At 40.0% G+C, this 27,074-nt stretch overlaps 1 protein-coding gene across 11 annotated transcripts in view; it reads left to right on the top strand.

The window, feature by feature from the left end:
- Nucleotides 1-1,363: 1,363 nt before the first annotated feature.
- GTF2I (general transcription factor IIi) overlaps nucleotides 1,364-27,074 on the top strand; it is a 77,722-nt gene continuing 52,011 nt past the window's right edge. For 9 of the 11 annotated variants that reach the window (XM_054287021.1, XM_054287026.1, XM_054287031.1 and 6 more), the window contains exons 1-10: nucleotides 1,364-1,523; nucleotides 7,699-7,801; nucleotides 9,147-9,285; nucleotides 18,143-18,277; nucleotides 18,616-18,799; nucleotides 18,991-19,019; nucleotides 20,644-20,692; nucleotides 21,413-21,456; nucleotides 22,593-22,610; nucleotides 22,753-22,830. In XM_054287021.1, the coding sequence (XP_054142996.1) occupies nucleotides 7,706-7,801; nucleotides 9,147-9,285; nucleotides 18,143-18,277; nucleotides 18,616-18,799; nucleotides 18,991-19,019; nucleotides 20,644-20,692; nucleotides 21,413-21,456; nucleotides 22,593-22,610; nucleotides 22,753-22,830 (772 nt within the window). In that variant the 5' untranslated portion in view covers nucleotides 1,364-1,523; nucleotides 7,699-7,705. Of the gene's footprint in view, nucleotides 1,524-1,809; nucleotides 1,900-7,698; nucleotides 7,802-9,146; nucleotides 9,286-18,142; nucleotides 18,278-18,615; nucleotides 18,800-18,990; nucleotides 19,020-20,643; nucleotides 20,693-21,412; nucleotides 21,457-22,592; nucleotides 22,611-22,752; nucleotides 22,831-27,074 lie in introns of those variants that run through there. The other 2 variants (XM_054287023.1, XM_054287028.1) reach the window with 2 other exon arrangements.

The raw sequence follows: 27,074 nt of genomic DNA, 5'->3' as shown, positions 1-27,074 counted from the left end.
TGCTGAAAATGCCATGTAAACAGCACGGGAACTGACAAATTGATATAGTAAATAGTTGTGGCTGCTTAAAAAGATTTGGTATCCTTTGTGCTGAAGTTCTTCACCAGCAGCTATGCCTTCCCCTGCACAGGGTCTGCAAAAAGGAACCATCCAAGTACTGCAGGATGAAATCTACTGGTTTCAGTTCAGGTGGTGATGATTTCTAAACTTTTTAGGGTTTTGAAGTGTTTTGGTGGTTGGGATTTGGGATTTGTGTTTCTAGGCTGCTGCAGAATGCTTCTGTCTCCCACAATGTAAATGATGAGGACAGTTATGTCCAGCTGAACAGTGACAAGGAACCACAAAAGCCATGAGCTCTTGAATCACTCAGAACAGCAGTTTAAGGTACTCTGGTCAGTTAGCAGCTGGGTATTTGATTTGCACAAGTCCACAGCCTTCAGTGATGGTACAAGAATGGCCGAAGCATATCCTGCAGGGATCTTTTCCAGCTTCTGACATTGATTCCCTAGATGGATTTCTTGCTATCTATTACAACTAGGAGGAAGCTAAATGCTTCAATTTCTTTACAAATGAAATTTACTTAAAGATGCAGTGTTTGGTAGTTACTCTTGACCAACTCTAAAACACACTGTGAACATTTTGAAAATACATCAGCAGTTTTGGGAGTCTACCACTGTAAATAATGTTATTTACGAATGTGGTATTTTGATTTAAAATCTCTTGGGTTTTGCTGCAGTATTTTCAATGGAGATCAAATTATGAAGCGTAGCATTTTCCTTTGAATGGAAAAATTTCCATCTATGTTTACTATGTTGAACCTAAATTCAAAGAAAAGGAATAGCGATGTCAGACAAAACATTTGACTCTTTTGAGCCAGGAAAAAAAAAAATCTCATAGATAAGCATTCACTATGCTTAACGTCTTTGAAAACAAAATAAACGACTGTTTTACTATGAAGGTCATGATTAACCCTGAGTAAGGCTCCCTGCTGGTGGAGGCTGTTGCTCCCGTGGTTGGTTCTGGAGAGCAGCTCTGTGTGTCCAGCGTGGCGCTCTGAGCGAACAGAGGGATGTACGGAGGCCCCGGTACGCTCGGGGCAGCGGTCGCGGCCGCAGGGAGGGCGCGGTGGGCACGTCCGGCCCGTGCTCCTGGCGCGCTGCCCGGCGGGAGCGGCCGCTCTGAGCGAACAGGGGGATGTACGGAGGCGCCGGTGCCCTCAGGGCAGCTGGCCAGGGCCGCGGGGAGGGCGCGGTGGGCCTGCCCGGCCCGAGCCCCTGGCGCGCTGCCCGGCGGGAGCTCCGGCCCGCAGCCTGCGCTTCCCGGCGGCCCCCGCGAGCGCCTGCGCCGCCGCGGCTGCGCGAGCCAATCATCCCCCGCCCGGCTCGGCGCTGGGCTCGGCAGGAGACGCGGGGCTGCTCGGTAGCGCCGAGAGCCCGCGGAAAAACCCCCGCTGCCCCGGCGCTGCTCCCGTAGCCGTGCGGCGTCTCCAGCCAGAGGAACCGGGCTGCCTGCGCCCGGCGCAGGTGAGTGGAGGCGGGCCTGGGAACGGCGGGGTGGGGCGAGGGACGGAGCGTGACGCGCGGTGCCGGAGGCTGCGGCGCTGTGAGGGGCTGAGGGCGGCTCGGCGGTCGCGGCCGCGGCTGGCTCGGGGGGTGCGCTCGCTCCGGCGCGGGCAGGAGGGGGCGCTGCCGCCGCCTCCCATTGGCTGGCTGGGCGGCACGCGCATGCCCGAGCGCGGCGCGTGGCGGCGGCCGTCGGGCGCGGAGGGGAAGGGGCGGAGCCGAGCGAAGCGAGGGCTGGACATGGCAGTGGTGGAAGCTGGGCCGGCCTGCTGGTGGTGAGGGGGATCTCTCCGGCTAACCCACCCACAATTGTAAGCAGCTGTGGTATTTTTATATTGTAAGTATTGCTTAGTGTTACTAACGTAACGACGTGATATGCACGCCGGAAGTCATTTGCATAGTATGAACTCATGGTTATTAGATGGTTGGTTTGTGCTGCGCATGTGTCTCCCCAATTTGGGGGCTGTCGGGGTGATATAAAATTTTGATAGCCAAATTGAATTTTATTTTTATATCTTTTAGTTTAAAGAAGGCTAGCAAGTGGTGCTGGGTAGCTGGGGAGTCACTGCTCCACTAATGGTGCGTGCCACTTACAATTTTGACAAAGTATATATACTGTTTATAAGTCTACAAAGCATTTTCCAGTGTGCTTGTGTTAGTCCGAATCAGCAAATATCAATAAGCTGGGATCAGCAATTTCATCTTTCCAGGTGGTCATTGGCTTCCTGTCCTTCTTGTGGTCATCTGGAGGGAGGCCTTTCACTGGTGTCTTCTACATAATTTTAGTCTGGTGCAAATGCACCAAGCTTTTTATTATAGATAAACATTTAGTCACTTTGGCACAAGATCCCTTAGCTGTACCGCAACTTCCTCTGTTTTATTCTAAGCATCAGTTGTTTGGCTACTTCATTTCTTCCTTCCCATCCTGTTTGTAAATGGGTGTCACATTGGCCAGCTTCCAGTCGTCTGGAACCTTACTAGTGAGCTAGCACTGTCGGTAAAGGATGGAGAGCAGCTTTGCAAACTCATCTGCCAGCTCCCTCATCACCCTAGGGTGGATCCCATCTGGGCCCATGAACATCCAAGATTTATGAACATCCAAGTGGCTCAGCAGTTCTCTGACGGCCTCCTCCTGCATAACAGGGGATCATTCTGCTCCTTGACACCATTTACCAACCCAGGAGGACAGTTGTCCTGAGGATGAGCCATCTTCCCACTAAAAACTGAGGCAAAGGCGGCATTGAGCACTTCCGCCTTTTCTTTATCTGCAGTTACTAAGTTCTCTTCTGCATCTGGTAGAGAGCAAGGATTGGTCTTACCCTTTATTTTGCTATTAATATTCATGCAAAAATATATTGTTTCAGCCTTTCCTCGTAGATGAGTTGTTCCATCCCTCTAATCATCTAAGTGGTGAGTTGGTGAATAAGGACTTGACACTTAGAATTGTAAAGCGGGTATGTTATGTCCAGGTGGGACACGTGGGGCATATTTTCTCCATACATATACTTGTACTTTTCTCCATACATGTACTTGCAGAGACAGGTTTCAGGTTTAAATACACATTGATCTCCCAAGCCCACATCTCCCTGCCCACCCATTCCCTGCCCACTCTGTCTCCTTGCATTTCATATTATAATTAGTCTTCTGTGGTGCCATGCCCCCTGGGGGTCTTAGGCAGGGGTCTACTTGATGAAGTAGCATCTTTTTCCTTGGTGTTTGCCGCTTGACTTCTTCTGGACAAGCACAGTGGAGGTTTGGCTTTCTCCCAGGTCACTTTGTCCTGGCCAAAGCCAGGAGCCTCGTCCTGGCTGATTTGGGTTCTGCTTTAGAACAGAGCCCAACAGTACCTGTTTCAACAATACCTGAGTCTTGCTTTACTGGGTTTTCTTGTCTTTATGGTCTTTACATAGCAATTATATTATTTTGTGTTCTATTACAACTTGTTTCTACATAACACGTTGCACTCCTGTTACAAGTTTCATTCTGTACTTTTTGCACACTTGCTAACTAATCTGTATGTATTTCTGTTTTCTCCACCTTGAGTCGCCAGTTTTGTTTTGTTTTGCAGTCTTCTTTTACCCAAGGTTTGGTATGTGAAATGCTTGAGAGAAACATCTGCATGGTGACTATTTCATGAGTGCAGCTGCCCCTGCCAGCTAATCATGTAGCTGAGTTGTTTGTGTACAAATCTTTCAGTCAGTATTTCACAATGTGGAGCAACATTTAGACTCCTTTTGTAAATATATCTCATATTTTCTTCTGCTTGTTTAACCTAAGCTCTGCATTTAAGATAACAAAATACAATAAAGCATTTTAAAGGAAACAGTAACTAAAGTGAAAAAAGTAGACTTGGAATTCTGTTATTTAAATTAGATGGCGTAAAAGTTTGTCTCCTAAGCAACCTAGCATAGGGGGCCCTAGGGACACCTGAGGTACAATTTTTCCTTATCCATCAGCACATGAAACCTGTTCATAGAAGTTTGATTGAAGCTTGTGTTTCTCTGAAAATATTGTATATTTGTAGTTTTCTGGTACATTCCCAGACTCTGGCTTGTTGAGTTGATTTTTATTTCTGGTCCCTGGACTTTTTTATCTGGGTGGAGAGACCCTCGTAATAGGATTGACCAATGTTCTTCCTTTAATGTGAGGAAGAACACGTAATTATTTCCATGGAAATCAGTGTTCCGGTTCATTTGGTTCAATGTAATAATAAGAACAAAGGAGAGAGCTGCAGAAGGAATGAAGTTGTGGTAAATAGATATGATTTGTGCAGAAAAAATTGAAACAGTAATCAATATTGATTCAGTAATTAATACTTGGAAATAATAAAACAGTTAAAAAGTGTAATGCCAAGAAAGAAAGGGAGAGGAGGGGTTCCACCCCCCACCCCCTTTCCTGCAGATATTCAAGGCAGGAAAAAGTAAGAGATAACAGTTACTAAAAATAAACAGAAAGAAAGGAAAATCTGGTTGGGTCGCAGGAAAATGCTAGTTATAAGAGATTTATTGCTTTGATGCTTAAATATAATATTATGTTAGTTTTGGCTTACATTTTACTAGCTTGGTGTGCATGTGTAACCCAAGGGTGAGTTGAAGGACATTGAGGAAGAGAGCCTTCATCAGAGACGACCCCCAAAAAGTGGTGCAACCACCAAAAAGAGTGGTGGAGCATGCACGGTAAAGGTGGTGATGAGGGCGGAGGTAGAAGCATGATGAATCAAAAATGGGAGAGATGGCATTGACATATGGCATATAAGGGGGAATTTTAGCTTGAAAAACTTGTACATGAGGTGGCAGGGGTCCAAGAATCCTGCCCTCCATATCCCATGTGGTTATTTTTTTTGCTTGTGCGCTATTATTGGAACCAAATTATCCCTTATTTTAACCAAATGATATTGTGAATATTTCAAGTGTATCCGATTTTATGTATATTAAGCTCTTCAATTGAAATTGCTGCTACCTCTAATATTGTTTGGGTTTTTTGATATTGGGATAATTGGGCAAATATAACAAAGTGACCAAGTGGAGGAGGCTTATTACTGCTGAAGAGTGGTGGGATGATTGGTTTCCCAGTCAGTGCCCTGATGTGTGCTGTGGTAGGCAGCAGTACTCTAATGAGGACACAGGGTGCATGAAGCCACCATGCAAAGGTGCCCACTTGGGAGACCTGCTGTAAACTGATCAGATGATTTTTTTTTTCCCCAAGGTGATGGAATGTGAATGGATGCTTAGTGTTGGATTAGGTCTTTGTGAGAAAAACTTAAAAAGTTTAGTTTGTCTTTAAGTCTGATCTTTTGTTTGCTGTACGTGACCATTGTAGTGTAGAAATACGAAGTAACAGCTTGCACTGGTGAGGACAGCAATTTCTCTCTCTGAAAAATGTGCCAGTGGAGTTTAGGTTAAATTAATTCACTTCTCAAATACTCTGTGTGTTGATGGATACACAGAACTAAAGTAATTCTTAGTGAAGCTGATCATCATGTTGACTAAGTAAATAAAATTACACTGGTAAAGACAGGAATTATCAGATGGTGAGGTGTGCTGTGATTAATATTTCATTTTGTTTACATGATTCCCATGTAATTTATGAATGCCTAAGTGCTGCACTAGGACACTTCAAATAGCAGCTGCTGGAATTGTGTTTTACTCTTTTAATTGCTTTTGATAGTATCAGAGGTCATGTAGGCTGACTAAAAAGTCATGGTGCTCACTACCATAAAATTACCTAGGAAAAAATGGAATTAGTTATCCTTGGTTTTGGGAAGGTCTCAGCTGTGTAATGAATTCTCCCCCCTGCCTCATCCTCCTCTACCAAAATGCTTCTGGTTTCATGTGCTGAATCAGTGCTGTTGGATGTGCTGGAACTGCACAATGCCCATTCTGTAAGAACTGGAACACAGCCAGCTTGGCTGTGCCAACTTCTACCAGTTCCCTGAGTGGTTAGTATGACTTTGGGGTCTCCAACCACCAGGGACCACCAAAAAGACACCAAAAGGACAGGAAAATGCATGCATAAAGGGTAGAAAATGCATGCATAAAGGGTAATAATTTGAGGGAAAATATTACCGTGGGTATGTTTTAAATTTAGATATATGTAGATCTATATGCTGATCTGGAACAAGCTCTAGTACCTTTCCAAACTCCCTATAAATAATTATCACCATGCCAAGCAAAATAGCTATTCTAATCTGTGCCGCTCTACTGTAAAAACTATGTTAGGGACAATCTCCAGATAAGAAAATAAGCCTAGGGGCCAGAAAGGTATTAAAAACTCAAAAAAATCTGGGAACCAGAGATACATGAAGGCCTCCACCCAGAGAGACATTATCAATTCAAGCGATATGGCTACTGACTGCTTTATTCCAATACAGAATAAGCATAACCAAAATGCAAGCAATACAAGGTTTTTCCACTCAAGCCCCACGTTGGGCGCCAAAAAATGTATTTGTCCTGGTTTAGCGCAAATATGGGAGGAAGCTGCAAAAAGGTCCCTCCATTAAGCAAACCCTCCCTGGTTCAGGTAAAGATTTCCTTGGGGAAAAGTGGAAAAATTGTTTATTTAACATGCAAAGTATTCACAAGCATAAAAAATGAAAAATATTAAACAGCAAAACCTCTCACTGTTCTGAAAAGATGGCAAATTCAGAAAGTCCTTGTCATGAGGGGTAGCTCGGCTCACTCAATCTCTTATCAGTCCCTCCTGTGCTGGAAAATGCCCTGGTGGACCACAGGTGTGAGCTCCCAGTGTTCTTCTGGGTTTTCAGTCCAGAGCAGGTTTGAACAGTTCCAGGAAAAAGAAAAGCTACTATTGGTGATGAAGTAAGAGAGATGGGGACTCAGTGTGATGGTCAGAGAATCCAAGTTTATTGTGGGATACAAATGCTTATAAAGTATTTTAGAAAAATTCGCTCTTAGAAGCTGCTGAAACTTCATTCTCATATATCAGTCTTGTATAAACAGTTCTGCCAACAGAAGCATAAACAAGTTTTGATTATTACTTATGTTTTAAATAAGTTGAAAATCTCCTGAATGACCTACAGAAAGAAGGGGTGCTGAAATTTAGTCATTAATTTTAGCACTTTACTTGAGACTACTCAGCTTTGAGTTAATCCTACCACTGAAAAATACGCAAATGAGAATGTCACATTTTGGTTATTGATACTGTAGTCTTCAAGGTTGTGATTTTGGGGCAGGGTGATGATTGTTTGTTTTGAGCTAGGCTATCATAGTTATAAGGGAAGGTTGTTCTTATATCTGTGTCATAATTATACTTTGCTATTTGTTTGTTAATGCCAGTTTTGTTGCTCTGTTTATTTAGACATGCTGCGAAAGAAAAATCAATGTAAATTCAACTAATGAATTAAAATGCATTTTTCTGGGCACAGATAGTTTGTGGCCAGATCACGATACAACATTTTATCTTATGTTTAGCTCCAGCTTTGGATGAAACAGCAGGAAGCATGAAAGAATAGCATGCACTTTCTCCTGTTAATTTACCTATTTGTTTAGTGGCACGCGTACAGTGGGGTGTGTTCTATGGGATTTTGAATTTATTTTTTTCTTTGCTTGCATAAGAGGGGGTTTAATTTTTTCACTGTTGTATGTATCTGTAAAGGTTTTTTCTTTTCATTTTGCAGGAGGAAAATGGCTGAAATTCTTGGACCAACATCCATCCATGATGAGGAATCCTTGGAAAGCAGAATGGTGGTTACGTTCCTCATGTCAGGACTCGAGTCAATGGTTAGTAGAGAAGTTAAATTTTGGCATCATAAATGTGTCTTGGTATTTGCAGGATTACATCAGTATATTGCTTCCCACTGGGCAGCAGGGAAGGTGGATTGTTGTATTCGTAATGTGTGTTGTCCAACCAGCTGTAATTGTGGTTTGTTGTTTGTGGTTTATCTTTGGTTGTGATGAATCATGCTGTCAGTAATCTTGTTTCTTGTTGTGGTGTGGTTGTTTTAAAAACTATTTTGTCAAATAAATGGGAAATATTTGTTGATTGCTTTGGTACAGTGTGAGTGAAAGGTAGGAGTATGTTCTGGTCTTTGTCATATGTAGTGTAGAGTGAATAAATGGTTTTGAGGCTAGTGCTTTGTCTTCAGCTGCTGTAGAAAATCTACAAAACTTGTTCAGGAAATACTTCTTTTTGTTGGCATATCATCTGTTTTTTAGAAGTTATTAAATTATCTGGTGGGGTTTATGGTTGGCTAGGGCTGTGAGTGGAAATGCCTGTCCCATTTCCTTGAAATTGAGGCACTGTCCAAGATTTGTTTATTTAAAATTGGGGTTTTTAAATGGTAAGCAAGAGTTTTCTTATTAGCAATGAAGCTTCGAGAGGAATGATTATGAGACAATATATTGCAAGTCTTTTATCCCATTGTCTCTTAAAGTCTTTTTGTTACTTTCTCCTCCCATGCTGAACTGTTGGTGTTTTTATAGATGGTAACAAACTCTGATTTAGTTCCTAGGAGAGACTGACCTGTGATTGCTACTTGGTCATCTCACCCGTTTTTTTGGAATCCTTGTTCTCTCCAGAGGCTTCCTGCCTTGATTCTTGCCAGAAATTTCTCCTGGCAGAACATATGTACGTGTTTGCAGGGATGGTGCAATCCTTCCATTCAGGGGCCATTCACCTGGGGCTGGGCAGACCACAGGGAGCTATCCTGCTTGCAACCACACCTTTCTCAGCAGAAGATGGTGTGGGAGAAATGTGCTGTGAATACACAAAACTTGCGTTTGCTTTGTTGAAAGTTGGAGTAAGACACTCAGTATGATTAATGTGGAAGTGGTAATTTAATATGGATTAATATCATAAATCATTTTAATTAAAAACATTCCAATTTCTGAGTCTGTACAAGGTCTTAGTTTGCTAATGAATCTACAATGCTTTTAAGAGTTCTGATGAAAAGCATTCCAGATGTGTAAATTGTGCTTTGCTACTGGCTGATGTTATGTTGCTCACAGTATCTTCTGAAGGGTGGATGCTGGCAGCAGTGCAATAATTGTTTTACATGAAATCACGTACATTTTTATTAACTGTATCTTAACTATGATAATAAAAGTTTTTTTTTTCTTTCTGTAGTGTACAGAACTTTCCAAATCCAAGGCAGAAATAGCCTGTATTGTTGTATTTGCAAGAAATGTTTTTGTTGTTGGAACTGAGAGAGGAAAAGCCTTTGTCAACTCTAGAGAAGATTTTAAGACGGATTTCATGGAATACTGTAAGTTTCAATGTTTTATTTTTTGTATGTCACAACCTGCTTAATGTATATTGCATAATATTAATAATTTTGGGAGCAAATTCTGTCTATCATGGCTGTAGGCTATAATTATGTTGGCTAATGCAAATCAATCTGTAGAATAAGCAGTAACAGTGATCTTGTTTATAGTGTTATTTCTACAGTGGCTGGAAATGTTCATGTTTTCTTAGATAATATGAAAACCAGTACAGTAAGAAGTATTAGACAGTTTGCTGTTATAATACATCTACATTTCCTAGTGTGTGTGTTAATTTTGCTTTGTATCCTCTCCTCCAAACTTTTTTTCCACTCAGGAAGAGTGGAGGAAGGCAGTGAGCAGGTAGAGAAGTACTTCTGTCAACTCAAGTGGTCCTGGTTCTTGAGATCACTTCATGCCTTACTAAAGCAGATGCACAGTTTTGATAAGATGGTATCTTTTCATATAGCTATTTTATATCCCTTTTATTTAGTAGACAGAAGTACTCATCTGTAACATTATGACTTGAAATTACATCGGCATTAATTTTCTACTGCTTTAAGTACATCTAGGGTGGTTTTTTTTGTTTAATTTCATTTTTACAGTAAAACTGTGCAACTTTTGTGTTCAAAGGACTTGATTCATTGATTCATTCATAGAGGACAGTATTTTTAGTGGGATAGGTTTCAAAGGTTCAGTGATGATTTAGAGGAGCATTGATGCAGTCATTTGGGAAAGTGGTGGTGGTGGATACTGCCTAATAAATAACAAAATTATTTGCCAGGAGAAAGAGAGAAGATGGAGATCAAAGGTAGGGTATGATAGAAGAATCAGTCTGATTAGGAGTTTAAAAAACTGTCAAGTTGTTGTTGTCAAGTTAAATACTGCATGGAAAGCAACTGCATTTAGTGTGTAACAGAAAGACTTACTCCCAAAAATGCTTTTGCTGCTACAAGAAATTGTCTTGGAGGCTCTGTCTCAAGATGAGTTGTTTGTGGTAGGTGTCTTAGTTTGAAAAAGACAGGTGTCTGTTAAGGAAGGCAAGAGCCTCCCTTGAAATGGAAAAGGTAACCCCTCTCCCTTTGAATTATTCTAATTTTGAAATTAATGGGCTCTCAGGCAAAGATATGGGAAGACGAATAACAGTTCCTTACCAGGAAAATTAAAATACAAATGCAACAGTACAACCAAAACCAAACCACAGCCAGAGTGAGAGCAGTCCCTGCCCCCTGTGTGTCAGGGGGTGTCCCAGCCCCATCCCATGGGGGCTCAGCCCTCCTGCAGTGCCAGCTGTGGCTCTGCTGCAGCAGGGATCCTGCACAAGGGGGGAGTTTTCCTCTGCAGCTCCAGGGCTGCTGCAGATGGGCCTGGGCTCCCTCTGGCCATGCAGGGCAGCAGAAAGCTGCTCCTCTGGCAATGCAGGGGGCAAAGGCTGCTGTGCTGTGCCAGGCTCAGATTGGATCCAGGGAGGAATGCTTGGCTCCTCCCCTGGGCGGGGCATCTCCCCATGGGATGCTGGGATTGGATCAGCCCTGCAGGGACACTCAGTGGCCATGGACAACAGAGATCTCCTGGAGGGAGGGTTGGCTGTGGGAGAGAGAAAGAAAAAACTGCCCCAAGGACAGCAGAGAACTGCCCCAGCTCTGACAGATGGGGATAGAACACACACACCCAGCCACATCTCGCAGCCTAAGACAATTGGGCTCTGTTTTACTCTTTTTGTTCTACTGGCATGAACAGTGACTTTCTGTGTACTTATTTACTCCAAGGAAAGTCAACACAATGTTGGGTTGTAACAGATCGCTGATATCAAAATGTAGAATTGTAACTTGATTGCAGAATCAAGTAGAAGATGAATCAATTTATTTTTCTTTTTCCTTATTTTTTCATTTTTTACCGGGACAATCTTCGTATGCTGTTGTTTATGAAAACTGCTGTCTGAGTACTGGGGAGGGAGTTCAGCTTTTCACCTGATTGCTTTTCTTTATTTTGTTTTTGTTGCCTAATGTCCTAGGTATTATGTTTTATTGCCAGTACTGTGGTATCATGGACCCTGATATACCAGGGATTTTCATGTACTGGACGCATTTATTGGTAGGGAATCAGAAATTATGGGGATTTGCTGTTTGATCTCCTGGCTAAATCTCTGTTTCAGATTTTGTAATGTGGGAAGCACTGGCTTCTCATCCATGCTTGTATTTGGCTGTGTGAGATGTTTCTGTAGATGTAGCCTGTGTTTAAATCCTACATCAGTTTTGATAATCCTCAGCTTTTGCTTTATTCCAGTTACAAGATACTTGTTCTTGGGTTGTGTTTTTGTGCTGTCAGGCTGATAGGACTAAAGAATGTTAACTTTGAAAACAGTATTTCCATTATGATTCTTGCAGAACATTGTGGTGTAGATCTGTGTGAACAAAGCCAATATTGTCAGTTGTTGCTTTCATGGTTTCACTAAGTGCACATCTCCCACGCTTTCAGGGGACTCTTGATGCTGGAAATAGTTTTCTTTTGTCCCTGAGAGCGATGTTGATAATTCCAGAAAACATTACTTCAGAACAACAATTTTTAGGAATAATAGCATTACATATTCCTGATGATGCTGATTCCATCACTGCTTTTGGCAGCTTTGAGGTCTTGATGAAGTTTGTTATATATCATTTGCTCTAAAATGTAAATCTGTGGAGGCAACAGTTCCTTGTTGCATTGTTTCTTCAGTTGAGTATGAAAGCGAGCAATAGGCAGTGGTAGTTGAGATTTTAATAGGTGTTTTATAAGAATCCAGGAAGGACAGTTCTTTGTATATTTAACAAGTGAAACTTGAGTCCTTCTTGTTACTTTAGGACTGATAAAGGCTTCTAAGAGATTCTTACCTTGCTGTTAGAATTAAACCTTTAAAAATTAATCTGTGATGTCAGTCCCTGGAACACATCATGCTGACAATACTGAGAATTATCTCTCCACTTGTGGGTGCCTTCATATTTCTTTAAATATGGAAACAGAAGTCTAGTTGCTAAGCACACCTCTGGTTGTATCTGACTCTCTGTAAGCCAGCACAGTCTTTACTTCAGTCTTTATTTCTACATTTTTCACAGTTCCTTTGTGTAATTTGAGTAGTGTATGTAGCATTTTCAGAATTTGTAGGGCTCAGGCTTCAAACCCGCTGCTTTTTTAAAATGAATGAGTACAATTTACTGGGCTAAACTGATGAAATGTGTTTATGAGGTTTCTGAAGGAAGTAGTGTGTCACAAACATCTTTTCATAAAAATCCTTTCTTTAGGATTTTTCCTCCTTCTGAGAAGCTGTGGCCTTAGCAACAAAATGTAAACAATGGTTATCTGCTGCTGTGGAATGCAGCAGGTGGATCTGTGATTGGTCTCCTGTGGATGTTTGGATTTACTGACCACTCACGGCAGAGCTGGGTCTCGCTCTCTGCTGAGACACAGGCCTTTGTTATTCATTCCTTTTCTATTCTTAGCTTAGCTAGCCTTCGGAGAACTTTCTCTTCTATTTCTTTTTAGTATAGTCATAATGTAATATATATCATAAAATAATAAATCAAGCCTTCTGAACATGAGGTCAACATTCTCGTCTCTCTCTTCATCCTGCAACCCTTGTGGCCACGGTCACAGTAGTGTGTACACTTTTTAGTGGTGTAGAACTGATAAAAATAATAGTGGTTCAGTGAAAGCAGCACTGGATTTTGGTTTCTTGTGGCTTTCATTCATGATGACCCTGACCCACATGGGTTCCCTAATGCCTTGCTGCAGGGCAAGGATGAGCCCTGACCATAGCCCATTTACCTTATTACCTTAAGAAAATATGTTAGGAATTAATAATAACAACACTTTTTAAAATTTTAGTATGGTTGTGTAGTAAGTGTTGAAAAACCAGTCAACAGGCATTAATTATTTAAGACTGAGTCAGATAATTTATTTTTCTGAACTCTGCTTAATGAAGATGGTTGTGAGCCCTATGTCATGGTGAAACAGACTGTTTCAATCAGTGTAGAGCTGCATGTTCTTGTATCCAGAACATGTGCCTTGGGTAACCTGCAGTGTCAGACATTTTAGGGCTGTGTAAGTTTGTATTGTATACAGAAATAGCATGTTCTTTGAGGACCTGCTCATATTGAGCTTATGGACAAGTGTAGATACTTCTGCACTGTAAGCAATCAACATCATATACATCTTGCTCTAACAGTGCTACTCCTTTTTTTTTAGTTGCTGTCCCCTGCTAAAGTGTACTGTGTGGTCCTCAGTTCCCTTTGCATGGCCTTGGCAAGATAAAGTGCCTCTGGATTGTCATCTCTGGATTGCTCTGGAGTTGTGGGTTATCAGCTGTCCTGAACAGCGGACTTACTCCTAGGGATCTGAAGAATGCTGTTCTCTTCAGTGTTCATCTTTGTCATTGTGGCAGTTTCCCTTGGGCTCTGTGGAATTCATTCTCATTTGAATGTGAGCTGGAGATAGTTTATAAGGCATCCAAAGAAACCCCAAAACCCAGAGGAAGCCTTATTTTCCCCAGGGAAATAAGAGAACTTTCTGTCAAAAGGGAAACTTTCAGAAGAGTTTCCTGATTCAGAAGCACCTTTTTGGTCACCTGTCCTGGACTTTGAAAGATATTTACCCAGCACCATGTGTTCCTCCATCCCATTTGCCAAGGAGACAATTCTTCTCCAAGAATCCCAGTTGCCTCTGCTAGCATTTCCACTGGTACTGGCTGCTACACCACTGATATTGCAGAGAAGCTTAATTCTGCTAGTTCTCCAACTTCTGGCAGCTCTCCCAGTCATGCTGCTTTTGCCTTCAGTGGTGCCAGGGCTTTGGGCTCGCTTGCCTGAGATGGGGCCATCTTGCACCTGTAGATGGTTCATCTTGGATAGGTCCTTCATTTTTATTTTTGGAGCCTTCATTGTTCTCCTGATGGCCTTGGGTTTCCACACTGATCTTAACAGTGCATCTGGTATGGGCCCAAGTTTGACTTCAAGTCCTGCTAGAGACTTTGGGCCAGGGTCTTCTATTCTTCTTACCTGTAGCTCCTTGTCCACCCAGCCACAGGTTGGGAGAACTCCTTGTAGGTTCAGGAATGCTCAGAATCTGGGTGTTTTTTATGTAAGAACACATTCAAGAATGACTGGAATGCAGTTCTCCACAAACTAATGGGAAAGATTGGTCAGCTTTGGCTCCTCAGTATGGTTTTTTGGTATGTGAGTATCTGTTTCCTCTTGGATGTATTCCATAATCTGCAGACAAGTAAAATGATTTTTCCCATTACCTAAGCTACTGTGGCCCTGCTTGAAGATCTACAGCTGGGCTTCTGTCTCCTTGAATCCTTCTGAGTAACTTGTACAGCCAGGTTGCTTGGCTTGATTGCCACAAACCTTTAATGTTCTGTCTCTGCCTAGTCAGCTAAGGAGTGTGAAGTTAACAGCTGGTTTAAAAACCTGTGGGGAAAGTTCAGTCCCATTTCCTTGGAAATCACACGTCTTGTTTCCTCAAGAGTTGAAAACAAACAGAAACTTAGTGTAGGTAGTCAGTATTTCTGAAATTTCGTGCCTCCTAAATTCTACTTCAGGTGATTTGCTTTTTGTGTGGTTCAAGTGATCCTTTGGTAATGATAAAATTACTTTACTTTAATTTGAGGAAATTTTCCAATTTCATGACCTGTAAAGATGGATGGCCTTAAAAAGCTCACAGATAAATTGAGTGAATGATATTATAACCAAAGCAAAATGTTTTTAGCTGTGCACCCATTTACTTTCCCTCTTTCATTGCAGTAATTTTCCTTAAGTGCAAATAATGAAATACATGTATAGGAGTGGTGTCACAAGATTGTTGTTGCTCTTAAGTTGCCTCTCAGAGTTCCTGTGCAGGGGTCACATTCATATTCTTAAAATTACTTCTTGTTTTTCTCTCCGTGAGCGATTGAAAGACACCAGATTAAAAACCTTCTGATATTTTAACTGCTATGAGACTGACAGCTCTTTTGCTAGTGGAGTCCTGAGCTCTGTCAGCTTCAGATACCAAATTGTGCCAGCAGTTCTCTATTGAGCATCTCATCTTCAGTTTTTTTTTGAGGAAGTTTCAGTTAAGTAGATTGTTTTTCTGCTAAAGCTTGATTTCTTTGTTTCTTATTCTTTGGTGAGATGAGGACAGTGCTGGATTTGTAGCTTAGAATGGGGCCAGCTGGGAGATTCCTTTTGCAGCTGAGTGTAATGCTGGACTGTCAGACCTGGAGGGAAGGATATTCTAAAGAACCCCAAAACATCTGAACAGTCAAAGAAAATAAGAGACACTTAAGCATTTATTGACTCTCATTGCAAAATGAGGGTTCTTGGGAGTTGTGTAGTTGTAGTCCTGCTGAATCCAGAAGAGTAGTGAAACTAATTCCCCAGGATGCTCTCAACTGTGCAGAGTGCTATTCTTTTACCATATAACCATTCCTCCCCTTTGTGAATCATAAATCAGCCCCTTCATCCCTCTTCTGCACCAGATCTTGTTGCATATGTCCTTGACATCCCCTCCCAATCCTGCTCAGGGTTCCAGTAATTGTGGCAAGGGCTTTGAAGAGCCTGTGAAGTTGTGTAACCTCCAAGGGTGACGAAGTGAAGGGAGACGACCATCCGACTGATGAGCATCAAACTCCGATTTATTGATCCACCAGGCACATTTTATAACAGTGTTAATTAAGCTCATACATATTGCAAAACCCGAGCTCATCATAGGTTGCAGATTACACATTAATCCCTCCTTTTGTTTTCAATACCTGTGGTTTGTTATTGAAACCAAGATTTGTTTTCTCACCCTGATATGAGTGGTTCTCAAGGCCTCCATGTCTGTCACTTACACTTTCCCAAAACAGCCAAGGACAGAATGTTTACCTGTTATGAAAAAACAGCCTGAGAACTCTGCTGTTTATAGAAATGTGCCTGAGAACTTAGCTGTTTATAGAAACAGGCTTGGGAACTGTTGCTTACAGCTGCCTTTTACTTTTCCATCAGCTGTATATTTTCATGGCCTCTTTCTTTGAGCCATGTTTGAACCAAGCTCTCCACACACGGTTCGTGTGTCCATCAGCAGGGCTAGGAGGAGTGAATGCCTGCTACTTTTGATCACTTCTGCAGGGCTGTTACAAATCTTGCTGCATTTGAAACTTAATCTTGTCTGTGAGTCTTGATTAAAATCAGCCAACGATTGTGGGAGAGATTAGGGAGGCACATGCATAATGTGATCTTAAGAAGATGCATAAAAATCATGCAATGAAAAAAACCCATAAGGGTTTGTCTTCTAGTTAAGAAAGTTTCTCCACCTTTCTGTCTGCTTTTCATTTTCATATGAAGAGGGCAGTGTTGTCATCTTGATTTTGGTTTGTTTATTATTTTTAGAAAGTGTGGGTACACTTTCTGAAGCTGCTGGCAGTAAAGGCATTTTCAGTGAATCAGTTTCTTACATAGGAAAAACACCCACTCAAAAAGCTACATTAGATGTAGTTGTAAATGGAAGCTGATGTCTTATCCCAAGTCCACAGGCAAATCCTAAATGCTGTCATTAATTAGGCACCTGTGTTACAGGTATATAACAATATCCCACTTTTGCATTATTTTTCATGTTCTGATAGGCCCTGTCATACTGCAGAGAATGCAAAAGTTTCAGGCCTGAAGAGCTGGCAAACTAAATGTCACATGGAGGTGGGTTTGCAGGGCATGAAGCAGATGTATGATCTGCCCAGGAAGGATGAGATTCTCTTTGAAATGAAAAAACAAGTTTTTAAGATGATAAATGTGGTTTTACTAAAAGCATTGCTGCTTCAGCTCATTTCACAGCCCATTTGTAATCAGTTGTTCAAAGTGATGTTTGTTTTCTTGTGTCAGTGTAGAGTTCTGATGCCAGCAGTCCTGGTGATGCACATCGCAGTGTTTCAGGCTTACTGCTGTGCTGGCTCGGGGTGAAGTCATGACACAGCTTCAGCACTGATCATGCTCTTGCACAAAGGAACACAGATCTCCCTTGCCTTTCCTTCAAGGTAGGCAAGCATACCTCTGTTGTTTGCCTCTGCTTTTGCTGGATGATTCTCAGTAAATCTTAGCAAGAATTGAATTATGAGAAAGGAAGGCTGCCACCCAAAGCCGTCGCTTCTGTTTGCTTTTTAATCTTTTTAAGACTGGAAGTGTTCTTACTTCCTCAGTTCTTTTGCAGTGACTTTTGCTCAGAGACTAGAACAAGATGTAGGGCTGAAATCTTCTCTGTTTGAGTGATGATGTCTTGTTTGTAGCTCCTCTTATTCAGCAGTAGGAAGTGTGTACTTAAAATGTCCTTTGAAAGAGATGAGCTGTCATGGCAGAAGTCAGATCCCTTCTGTAAAATGTTCTACGAAGCACATACAGAATAAATAAACCAGGACATAACAGAACTGCTGCATAAGATGACATGCACCGCACTAGAGAGCTATGGGACCCTTCACACTGGCATTTTACCTTTTCCTTGGTGACTCTGTTGGTCCTTTTTTTCTCGGCAGTTTAGCATTTTATTTTGACTGTATTATCCTCCCGTGAGATTAATTGTGTTTTCAACCTCTTCATGCCAAAGAAAGCCTCCTTGGATGTGTCTTTTAATTTGTCATTCATGTTCTTCAGGGGGTGATATTTGTACAGATTGTAGTGAGGATATAATAATTCTGGTGTAAATTTAAATTTGCTCATTGCTTATATACATAGATGTGTGCATTTGCTTCTAATAAAAGTAAACTCTTGCAATTTCCTGGCAGGTTTCCTGCTTGAGAATCTCTAGTGTAAAGTGGTGGGACTAGGCACTTCTAATAACTTACTGTTTTGTGCTTGTCTTATTTTTCTAAATAACTGCCAGGTGTTACAGAGGAGGGAAGGCTTCCAGAACTGCAGAAAACAAAGACTACACCACCTGTAAACAGACAGACACTGGATGCTGAGGAGCTGGAGGCTCTTAGAAAGTCTGTGGAGGAGTTTTTCTGCTTTTCCTATGGTGGGTGCTTTAAATTCTTCTAGATTTTAAAATTTTTATTCCATTTGGGAGGAAAAAACTGCATGAACTTAGCCTTCCAACTACACTGCTGTTTTTAGAAACTTTTAGTAGCTGTTTCTGAAAAATACACATGTAGTGGTTCTTCTTGATGTGTTTTGTGGGATGTGATTTGAGATCATTGCACAGTGCACATTAGTGCCAGCAGTGTTTGGTTTTCTGAGAAGAGTTGCATCCACACTTTGGTTTTGCTCCAGTTCTGTCCAAAGTTACAAAGTTTTGTCATCCTTTTGCTAACTTCAGCAGTCTCAACACCAAAACAACTCCTCTTTTTTTTCCAGGTAAAGCTTTCGGAAAGTCAACAGCAGTACCTGTGCCATATGAAGAGATTCAGAGGAACCAGTCTGTTGTGATAGTGCAGGGCCTGCCTGAAGGAGTCTCATTTAAACATCCATCAAATTATGATGCTTCCACCCTGAAATGGATTTTGAAAAACAAATCAGAGATCTCATTTAGTATCAACAGGTTATTTGCTCTCTTTCTTGTGCTAGTCTGTCCAATTTGGTTTTGTACTTCTGTAAAATTAATTTTAATTTTAAAGTAAACACACTGCAGACTGTTTCTGTTAAACAGGAATTCTCTCTATAATGTACACTACCAAGTAATTAACAATGTCTTTGCTAAAACTGAGTTTTTCTTCCCATATTTCCACCCAGGCCTTTCGTAGAACCAAAGAAACAGACAGGTAAGTTAATGCTTATTCAGACTAAACAGAAAAAGATTAGAATTTGAGTTTGGGTAGCAATATATGTGGAGCATTTGGTCATGTAAATAAAGTGGCAAGCTGTGCAGAAATTTCTAGACTGTGAGTTGCCTTACTTATAAGTAGCCCTTTCCTATAAATAACCCTTTCCTTTATGTGTTTGTCAGGAGCAACTCATTATATACAGAGATAATTCATTCTGTTTCATTCTTTGTCTTGATCAAGTCCATTCTGTTTCATTTTTCATCCTTATACTCAATTTCAATTTAATGTGAATTGAATAGTATCCTAGGAGAAGGAGAAGTCATAGGAAAGATTGCTTTCAATTTTTAGAAGATGCCAAGACATTCTAGTGCTTGGGTTCCACTACCCAGCTGATTTTGGCATTTATATTTAATTTACAAAAGTAATTTAATCATCTGAAGTGGCTAGGTGTTGTAGTTCCTATGAAAACTTCTACACATGAAAAATTCTGAGCTAGAGTGAGAATTGTAAAACTCTAGAGAGATTCACTTCTGATGCCGAATTTTGCCCCAAAAGGCGAGAATAACTGCCTAAGAGACTCAATTTAAGTCAGCATAGACAGGAGGTATTTTATTACGACGCGTCGGAGAAATCACAAAAGGGATTTCTGAGTATCTTGTAACAAAAGCAAGCCTTTTATACAGTTTTGAATATAAAGTTACATCATATCACATGCATAATCATGTTTTTGCATGCATATTCATAAGAGGCATGGTGTAGGCGGAGCGTGGGCGGAGACATCTCTTTTGAGGATCATTTTGGTGGTTGTTCCGGTTGCCTTCATCGTGGGCAGGGGTCACCTGATGAGTCTTCCTCCTTAAACTTTTGAACTCCTATCCTAATATGGCCAATTCCCGGTGTACTTGGCTTGGTCCCATGGCTTGGCAAGGCTCTTAGGGTCAGTTTGACATTGTTGGCTCTGAACATGCTTAGCCCATCAATTCCCCTATCCCTATCTCTCTTTCCTGTCATTGTGTTCCATGCCTTAGCCGATTTATTGCTCTATATGTTTCCTAAGTGCTATGCTTTCTTCGAATGTTTCACATTCCATGTTTTAACTCATTATTTCTTGAAGGCTATCCATTTTGGGGCTTCACTTCTAGCTTAGGAGAAATCCCCTCTCCTCTTCCTTTTATGGTGTCATGTTGCTTTACTTGCTAAATGCAGAAATGTGGGGATTTGTTTTATGAAAATGATGAAGCAATCTCTGTAGGATGTAGTCCAAAAGGAAAAGTTTAATTTCTTAAGTAAAAGAGCCAGAAGTTGATGCTTGATTAGTAAAGTTAGATGTGTTGCCTATGCTCAGGTTGAGGACTAGAGATGGAATATTATAGAAATTCTGTTAATATAGTACTATCAAAAATACAAGGCAGGTTTTCCATGTGCTAAGTGACATTCTAAAGCTGTTTGTGTCTCAGTGCAGTTTAATGGGATCTTTCATTATGTGTGAATAAGGAAAGTATGCACATATGCTTGTAAAATGTGAACAGGCTTTTGCTTTGTGAAATCAATGTTATATTTTCAATTTGTGTTTAAAGTAAATGGAGTTCAGGAAATTCAAATATTGTCTTTTAACTTTCAGAAGCTGATGTGACAACTCCTTCACATTCAGTTATACCCCCACTTGAAAGGTGAATTTTAAATAATGTAGATTTTTTAAAAAATCAACTATCTATTTTCATGTTGTTATCTTTGTCTTAATGTGCTTTTTCTGCACATCTGACCTTTGAATAACTTTTGCTTACTTGGCATTATAAGAAGCATGAGGCATTATAAAAAGCATGAAGCTCAATCTTCTCCTTTGATCATTATTTGTGAGGAAACTGTTACAAGTTAAACAAATGGCAAAGTTTCTCTTTAGTTTAATTAGCCCAATGGGTGTTCTTAATTCACAGTCTGTTAGTCAGGGATAAGTTTGCCATGTTTTATGGTACAGCAGTGAGGGAGAACAGATGTAATGTTTCTTCCTTCCCCCTCCTCAATTTGAAAAAAGTGATTTTTTTTTAAATTAGTAAATGAAGATACTGTATCTGTAATATACCAAAAATTTGTAAATGTGAAAACAGGGATCAGTTTTCTGTATTTCTGTGTTTGCCTCTCATTAAATGGTAAACATGATCTGAATATTTGGTGTACCTCAAAAAAAAAAGTAGGGATAGGAGATTGCTGGCAATTCAGTTGTAAAAAATCAGATAAGCCAATATGCAGGGGTTTTTAATTTTATGTTCTTGTTAGAAAAAAGTTCTGGGAGATTGATTTTGCTTAACAAGCTATAAAGCTTTAAGAACTTACTAGAAATCTAAGGTTTGTTTTTAATAATGTCATTCTGTTTGATTTGTTTAATTTTATAGTTGTCCTCCTGTTCAGGTGAAAACAGAACCAAGCAAGGATCCTGGTATGTTCAAAATTTTGCCTTAATTTGCAGGAAAAAAAGCAAAAACCCCCAAAAAAACAAACAAAAAGAAAAAAAGAAAAAAACCCCAGGTTATGTTAGAAGACTGAACTTAGGCAAAAACAGAAAAAAAGAGCTCCAAAAAAAAAGAAAAGTAGCAAATAGACATCCTTGGTGACACAGAAAAACATTTCTTGCCTTGAAACTGTCTGTTTTTCAGTTGGAGTTTTTATCAAATATTAAACCCTAGCCAAATGCTTCCATTTCAAGAGGGAAATTACGATTACAAAAATTTGTAATATATTGTAGACTAAATTTATCTTTATGTAATTTAGAGAAGAATTTAATTGTTAATATTCCTAAAATATTGAAAATAAAAAAAATGTACATTTTCTAGCTAAAATAGAAATTAAAAGTTCATAAATAACAAGAGGTATTATTTGTTATTTAAATATTGCCAGATGATTCCTAAGTTGCTCTGCAGGTAGCAGATGATTCCCCAGGGCATTGTGATCTGTGGCAGAGTAATGCTGAGCTGTGTGCTGTGAGATAAAAGCATGGACAATCCCATTACAGCCAGTGAGGCAGCAGGTGTGCTGGGAGATAAACTGGTGCCTTTCCCTTTTGCTGGGCTGAGCTGCACTGCTCAATTTCTTATTAGAATTAAGTTTTCATATGTGGTTCAACTTTTTGCTCTTGTTATTTGTGCTTCACAACTTGAAATTTGTGGTTTAGGCACCCTCCATTTTTCATGTTTTCCTTGACATACTCAAAGCATTAACATGAATTTTTTGCTAAGTCACTCCCAGACTATTTCCAGTGCTGCCTTTTAGGCATTTTAAGTAATTCTCAGGAGCTTTCCCAGGACTTTTAGCACAATGAGTGATAAAATATATTTTTTCCTGTGGTAGCATGCAAAGAGGAAGGAGCCAATTTAAAAAGTATTCTTCAGATCTGAGACAACATCTTCAGGGGAGCCTGGTTTGTAGGGAGGTATTTAATCCTAGATTATTTCTGGGGTTGACCAAACTGAAACATAAGAAACCAGCAGGTCACTTTGTTACCATTGTTTTAGCTCAGCAAATGTGTAATGTTTTGTATTTTTTTCCTTTTTCTTTTTTCTTTTTTTTTTTAAATAGAGACCAACGAGGATTGTGGTGAGTGCATTTTTTTGTTTTGTTTTTTTGGTGGTTTGGTGGTTGTTTTGTTTTGTTTGTGTTTGTTTTTTTTGTGGTTGTTTTTGTTTTAAGAATCTGCTTATTATTGTTTCCATATTTGATTCCTTTGTTGCTTCTACAGGAATTTCTTCCAAATTGTCAACAGTAACATTGAAACAGGAAAAAGAGGATCCTAACTACTATCAATTTAATACTCCAGGTAATGATACTAATTTTCATATGTGTTTATCTCATGAAATGATTGGTTGCCTAAGTGTTGATCCCTCCATGACTCTCTTTTAAGTAATTTTTGGTCATTAAACATGCAATTACTTAGCTCTGTTAGGATACAGCATTTCCTATCATGTTATTTTGAAGAATACCAAAAGAACAACTTCATCCCAAACCCATATGTGTGTGTTTGGTCTGAAGAAGTTTTGAAACTGCTTGATGTACTTTTCTGAGGGTACCATGTGCAGACTCTATAATTCAATGACTTTGTTAAACAGGAAATAAACCTTTCTAGTGATGCTTTCTAGAGCACTGCTTGAATTTTTTCTTCAGTTTAAAGTTTCAGTAACTTTTATACACTGTACATCATATAATCAGCCAATCTGTGATTCTGTGAATGGAAGTGTATCAATCACTTCCTTTGTAGGAATGACCAGTGTGTGTCAAAATTGTATTGAAAGGTTTATTTATGTGGACAAAGCAAAACAATATTTATGAGGCCCATGGCTCAGCCTCCATGTATGTTTTAAATTTTCTCCCAGTTCTTTTGCCTCACCTCCATGTATCCAGTTTACACATTCACCTCAGCCAGGAGAGAACAGAAATTGCTTTTTCTTTATGTTGGCATGAACAGTAATTAAGAAATTGTGACTATAAATGGCAATATAAAAAAAGTAAAACCTTAAATTTATAATTTCAACCTACATGTACATGTCATTAGGTTAATTGAGTAATACAAAGAAACATGGGCAAGCTGCCACACATCTCTCAATGACAGTTACATGTTCAACAGTGAAGTGCAAAACAGCACATCCCTTAATTTTATGATACTGTATATTATTGAGATAACATTTTGTGTGTGTTCAGACATGAGGATTGTTGAGACTATTCTCTAATGTGCTTTCATAACTAAATATGGGGATCTGGAATCAATACTTTCATCCTGGCATATCTCAAGAATATAAGAGCATCATTCAGAGAGTCCTCAACCATGGCATAGCAAAGTGTCACCCTTTGAGTGCAGAACTGGAATAGTGTTAGGATTATCTGCTCTTCATATGTGTACACTGCCTAGCCTTGGAGTCTTACAGGCTAGGCAAATTAGTGGTTTACAGGAATGATTTAATATAGTAAAAGTAGATACTGGTGTGAAGACAACCTAATCATTGTTCCTTCCAATGCCAAATCTTCCCATTCTTTTGCTTTTTGTCCCCATTGTGGTTTTCCATTTCATGCATACAAATGATGTCAGAAATTGGCCAATAGACCACAGTGTAACTCAATGCCATCTGAAGAGAGTCTGCACTGAAATCACTTCTTTACAAAATAGTATCCATTGCACTGCATCTGAAAAATCCAAGTCATGCAAATATGCTTCCAGAGTGAAGTCTAAGCACACTTGACAGGGGGGATTTCTGTTGTCTTTCAAAGAACTCCAAATCTTCTGATTGATGGAGAGAAATATATATCTTTTTCTGATAAAGTGATGCTTGAGGGATGACTCTCCCTCTCTGCCTGCAGTGCAGTTGTCCAAAATTGCATTTAAAACAAGACAGAACTGAGTATATTGGTAGAAGTGATGGGGTGCTGTGTGCTAAAAGATGTTTTCTCTTTCATGTCAAGTCATGCTGACTAGACAAGTAAAGCAGCTTCCCCTTCATTCTCTGTGTAGCTATCACTCAGATTCAAGCCAAAGGTTGTCCAGACTATAGAGCTATAAATTCTGGAGGCACATAGGTGTTTGTGTGTGGGTGGTGGTGCTGTACAAGAAGTGAACCTTTAAAAAGTGGTTATTCTGAGGGGTGTTCCTGAGGAATAACATAGTATGCCCCAGCATTGCCTTTGGAGAGATGTGCTACAAAATAAAGAAAACAGATAAGGTAAAAAATTTTGCTAAAAATAACCTACAGCAAAAGCCAGGCTTATCCATTTCTGAGAAGAAATAACTTAAGTATTAGGGAACAGCAATCTGCTTGGGCTTACTGGAGAAAGTGATTCACTGATAAAATTTAATGGTTGTATTTTCTCCCTAAGTGCTTCCTCTCAAAGATCTGTAATGCTGATCAATGTGCTGTGTGCCTGGGTGGCACACTAACTCTTCCTGTTAATCAAAGAGGGAAAATTATATCTGTAGGTGGATGTTCTTCTCATCTCAGTTGAAGGTTGCACCGTTTAGATGTTGCCATGAGTTAATACTGAATTAACTCATGGCAACATCTAAATTTAGAATTGTTTTAGCAGTACCCAATAAGATGACTGAGAAATAGGGACTCAACCATCTAAAACTTCATGTGGGAGTATTGACAGAGAATAAGGGGCAGTTTTCTGTCAGTGGACTCTAGAACTGTCTTAAGTTACAAAGTAAGATGTAACCAAAAGTGTTCTATTGCCGTCTTCATAAGCTGTTAGAACAGATGGGGCAGTGTTCCTTATCTCTCCTCCATGACTCATCCCTGATAACTCTGGGGTCTGTCTCTGCTAATGGGCCATCAGGTCTCTCTGCATGACTGATAAATTCCATCATCCCATGGAGAGATGCTCTGCCCAGGGGGAGGAACCAAGGATTCCTACCTGGATATAATCTGAGGCTTGGAACACCAAGGGTAGCCTTACCTACTGAATTCCTAGTGGACAAGAGTTACATAACCACCACTGCACCTTCAGAGGAAGACCAGACCCTTCTACAGGATCACTGCTTCAACAGAACCACATCTATTACTCCAACAGATCTACAGCCACCATTTAATTGGACTGCTGCCACCACCCTGACCAATAGGATATCACTTTGTATTCTCACTCTGTCAGTTTAAGCCAGTGTTTTCTCTTTTTGTTTTAATTTTCCTGTTAAATGGTTGTTCTGATTTGGAATCTCACACTGGTTTGCTTTCAAACTAGTGCAAACTCTATGGCAGTGGATGTTTTTTTCAAGTGTCCAGGACAAATGTGAGAGTCACTTCAGTGTTAAATTTGGCGGAGAACCAAAGACAACCTCTTCTGGGAAAAAGGTCCAGATTTTGATGATTGACTAAATGAGGAAAAGGACTGAGTATTTATCATCAGGACTAAGTGACACATCCTGGGGCATTCCAGCTATGTTAGCTGGTGTTCCTGCATGTGCCTTACCTGTAAGTATCAGTGACTATGGCTCTTATGAAAAGATACATAACTGAGAATACTGTTTCTTAGTTTAATGGTTTAAATATAATTTAGTATTTTTACTAGCAACTAACAAATTAAATAATAATTTCTCAAGAGTCAGATGTATTTTCAGATTTGAGAACACCCCATTTGTCCTATATAAAAACAAACCTTTTTAAGTGTGGCACTGCTGGGTGGATGCTGAGTGCTCAGTGCTTTATCATCACAGGATAAAGCAGGGTTTTTTGGTGGCATAACCTATACAGAACTGAATTATTTGCTGACTTACAACCAAACACTTTGTAAAAGTGGCATGTTACCCTGTAAATTTTGTGAATGTAGGTCTTCACTGATGCCTTGAAATTAAAACGGAGAAAAATGGAAGCAGAAGGAAAAGGCTGTAAACAGTCTGTCCTGTGAATTGTCTGGTTCAGTTTTTAAAACACCTAGAAGTGAGTAAAAAAACTGCCTAACAGCTTTTTTTTTTTTTTTTTAAAAACACCATGTAGCTGAACAGTGCTGTCAGTTTTGGAATTCTTGACAGTGTTATTGAGGCAGTTAAAATACAGGACATTAATCCAAACCCAAATGAGATTGAAAATATCATCTTCTACAAAGAAAAAGCCCAAATGTGAATGTAAACTTTGCATTTATTCTCACTCTGAAACCTTAAAAGTAATGAATGTCTCGAACAACAAAGTATTTCTTCTTTGGAGATCTCTCAGAATACTAGACATAATGTCCATTTTAATGGAGCTAAATCTGTGAACCTAGCCTGGCATGTAACACTGAGTGTGCAGGTATTATCTTAAACCAAGAAATTCCAGAATATATAGTGAGCACAGTGTTGTGCTTCCTGAAGGGAATCCCATCTAGTTCACATTGCTACTATATAGGTAGCCTATAAAAAGGCCAGAAAAGTGAGCATTGCTTATCCCTGAGGTGATAAATCCATTCCTCTGCCAAGTGGCACAGGTTTGGCTGTGTAGTGTTAGGGCATTAGGACATAATCCATTGGAAACTGAGGCTGAGAGATTTGGAATCAGTGTTTTAGTAAATAGTGTGTGAGTGGGTAGACAAAGAATAGCTGTGACT

This window comes from Melozone crissalis, unplaced genomic scaffold (genome assembly GCF_028551555.1).
Source record: "Melozone crissalis strain CALT ecotype California unplaced genomic scaffold, PUWL_Pcris_2 ptg000057l_1, whole genome shotgun sequence".
Lineage (NCBI taxonomy): Eukaryota > Metazoa > Chordata > Aves > Passeriformes > Passerellidae > Melozone > Melozone crissalis.
This window is presented reverse-complemented; position numbering and strand designations above follow the sequence as displayed.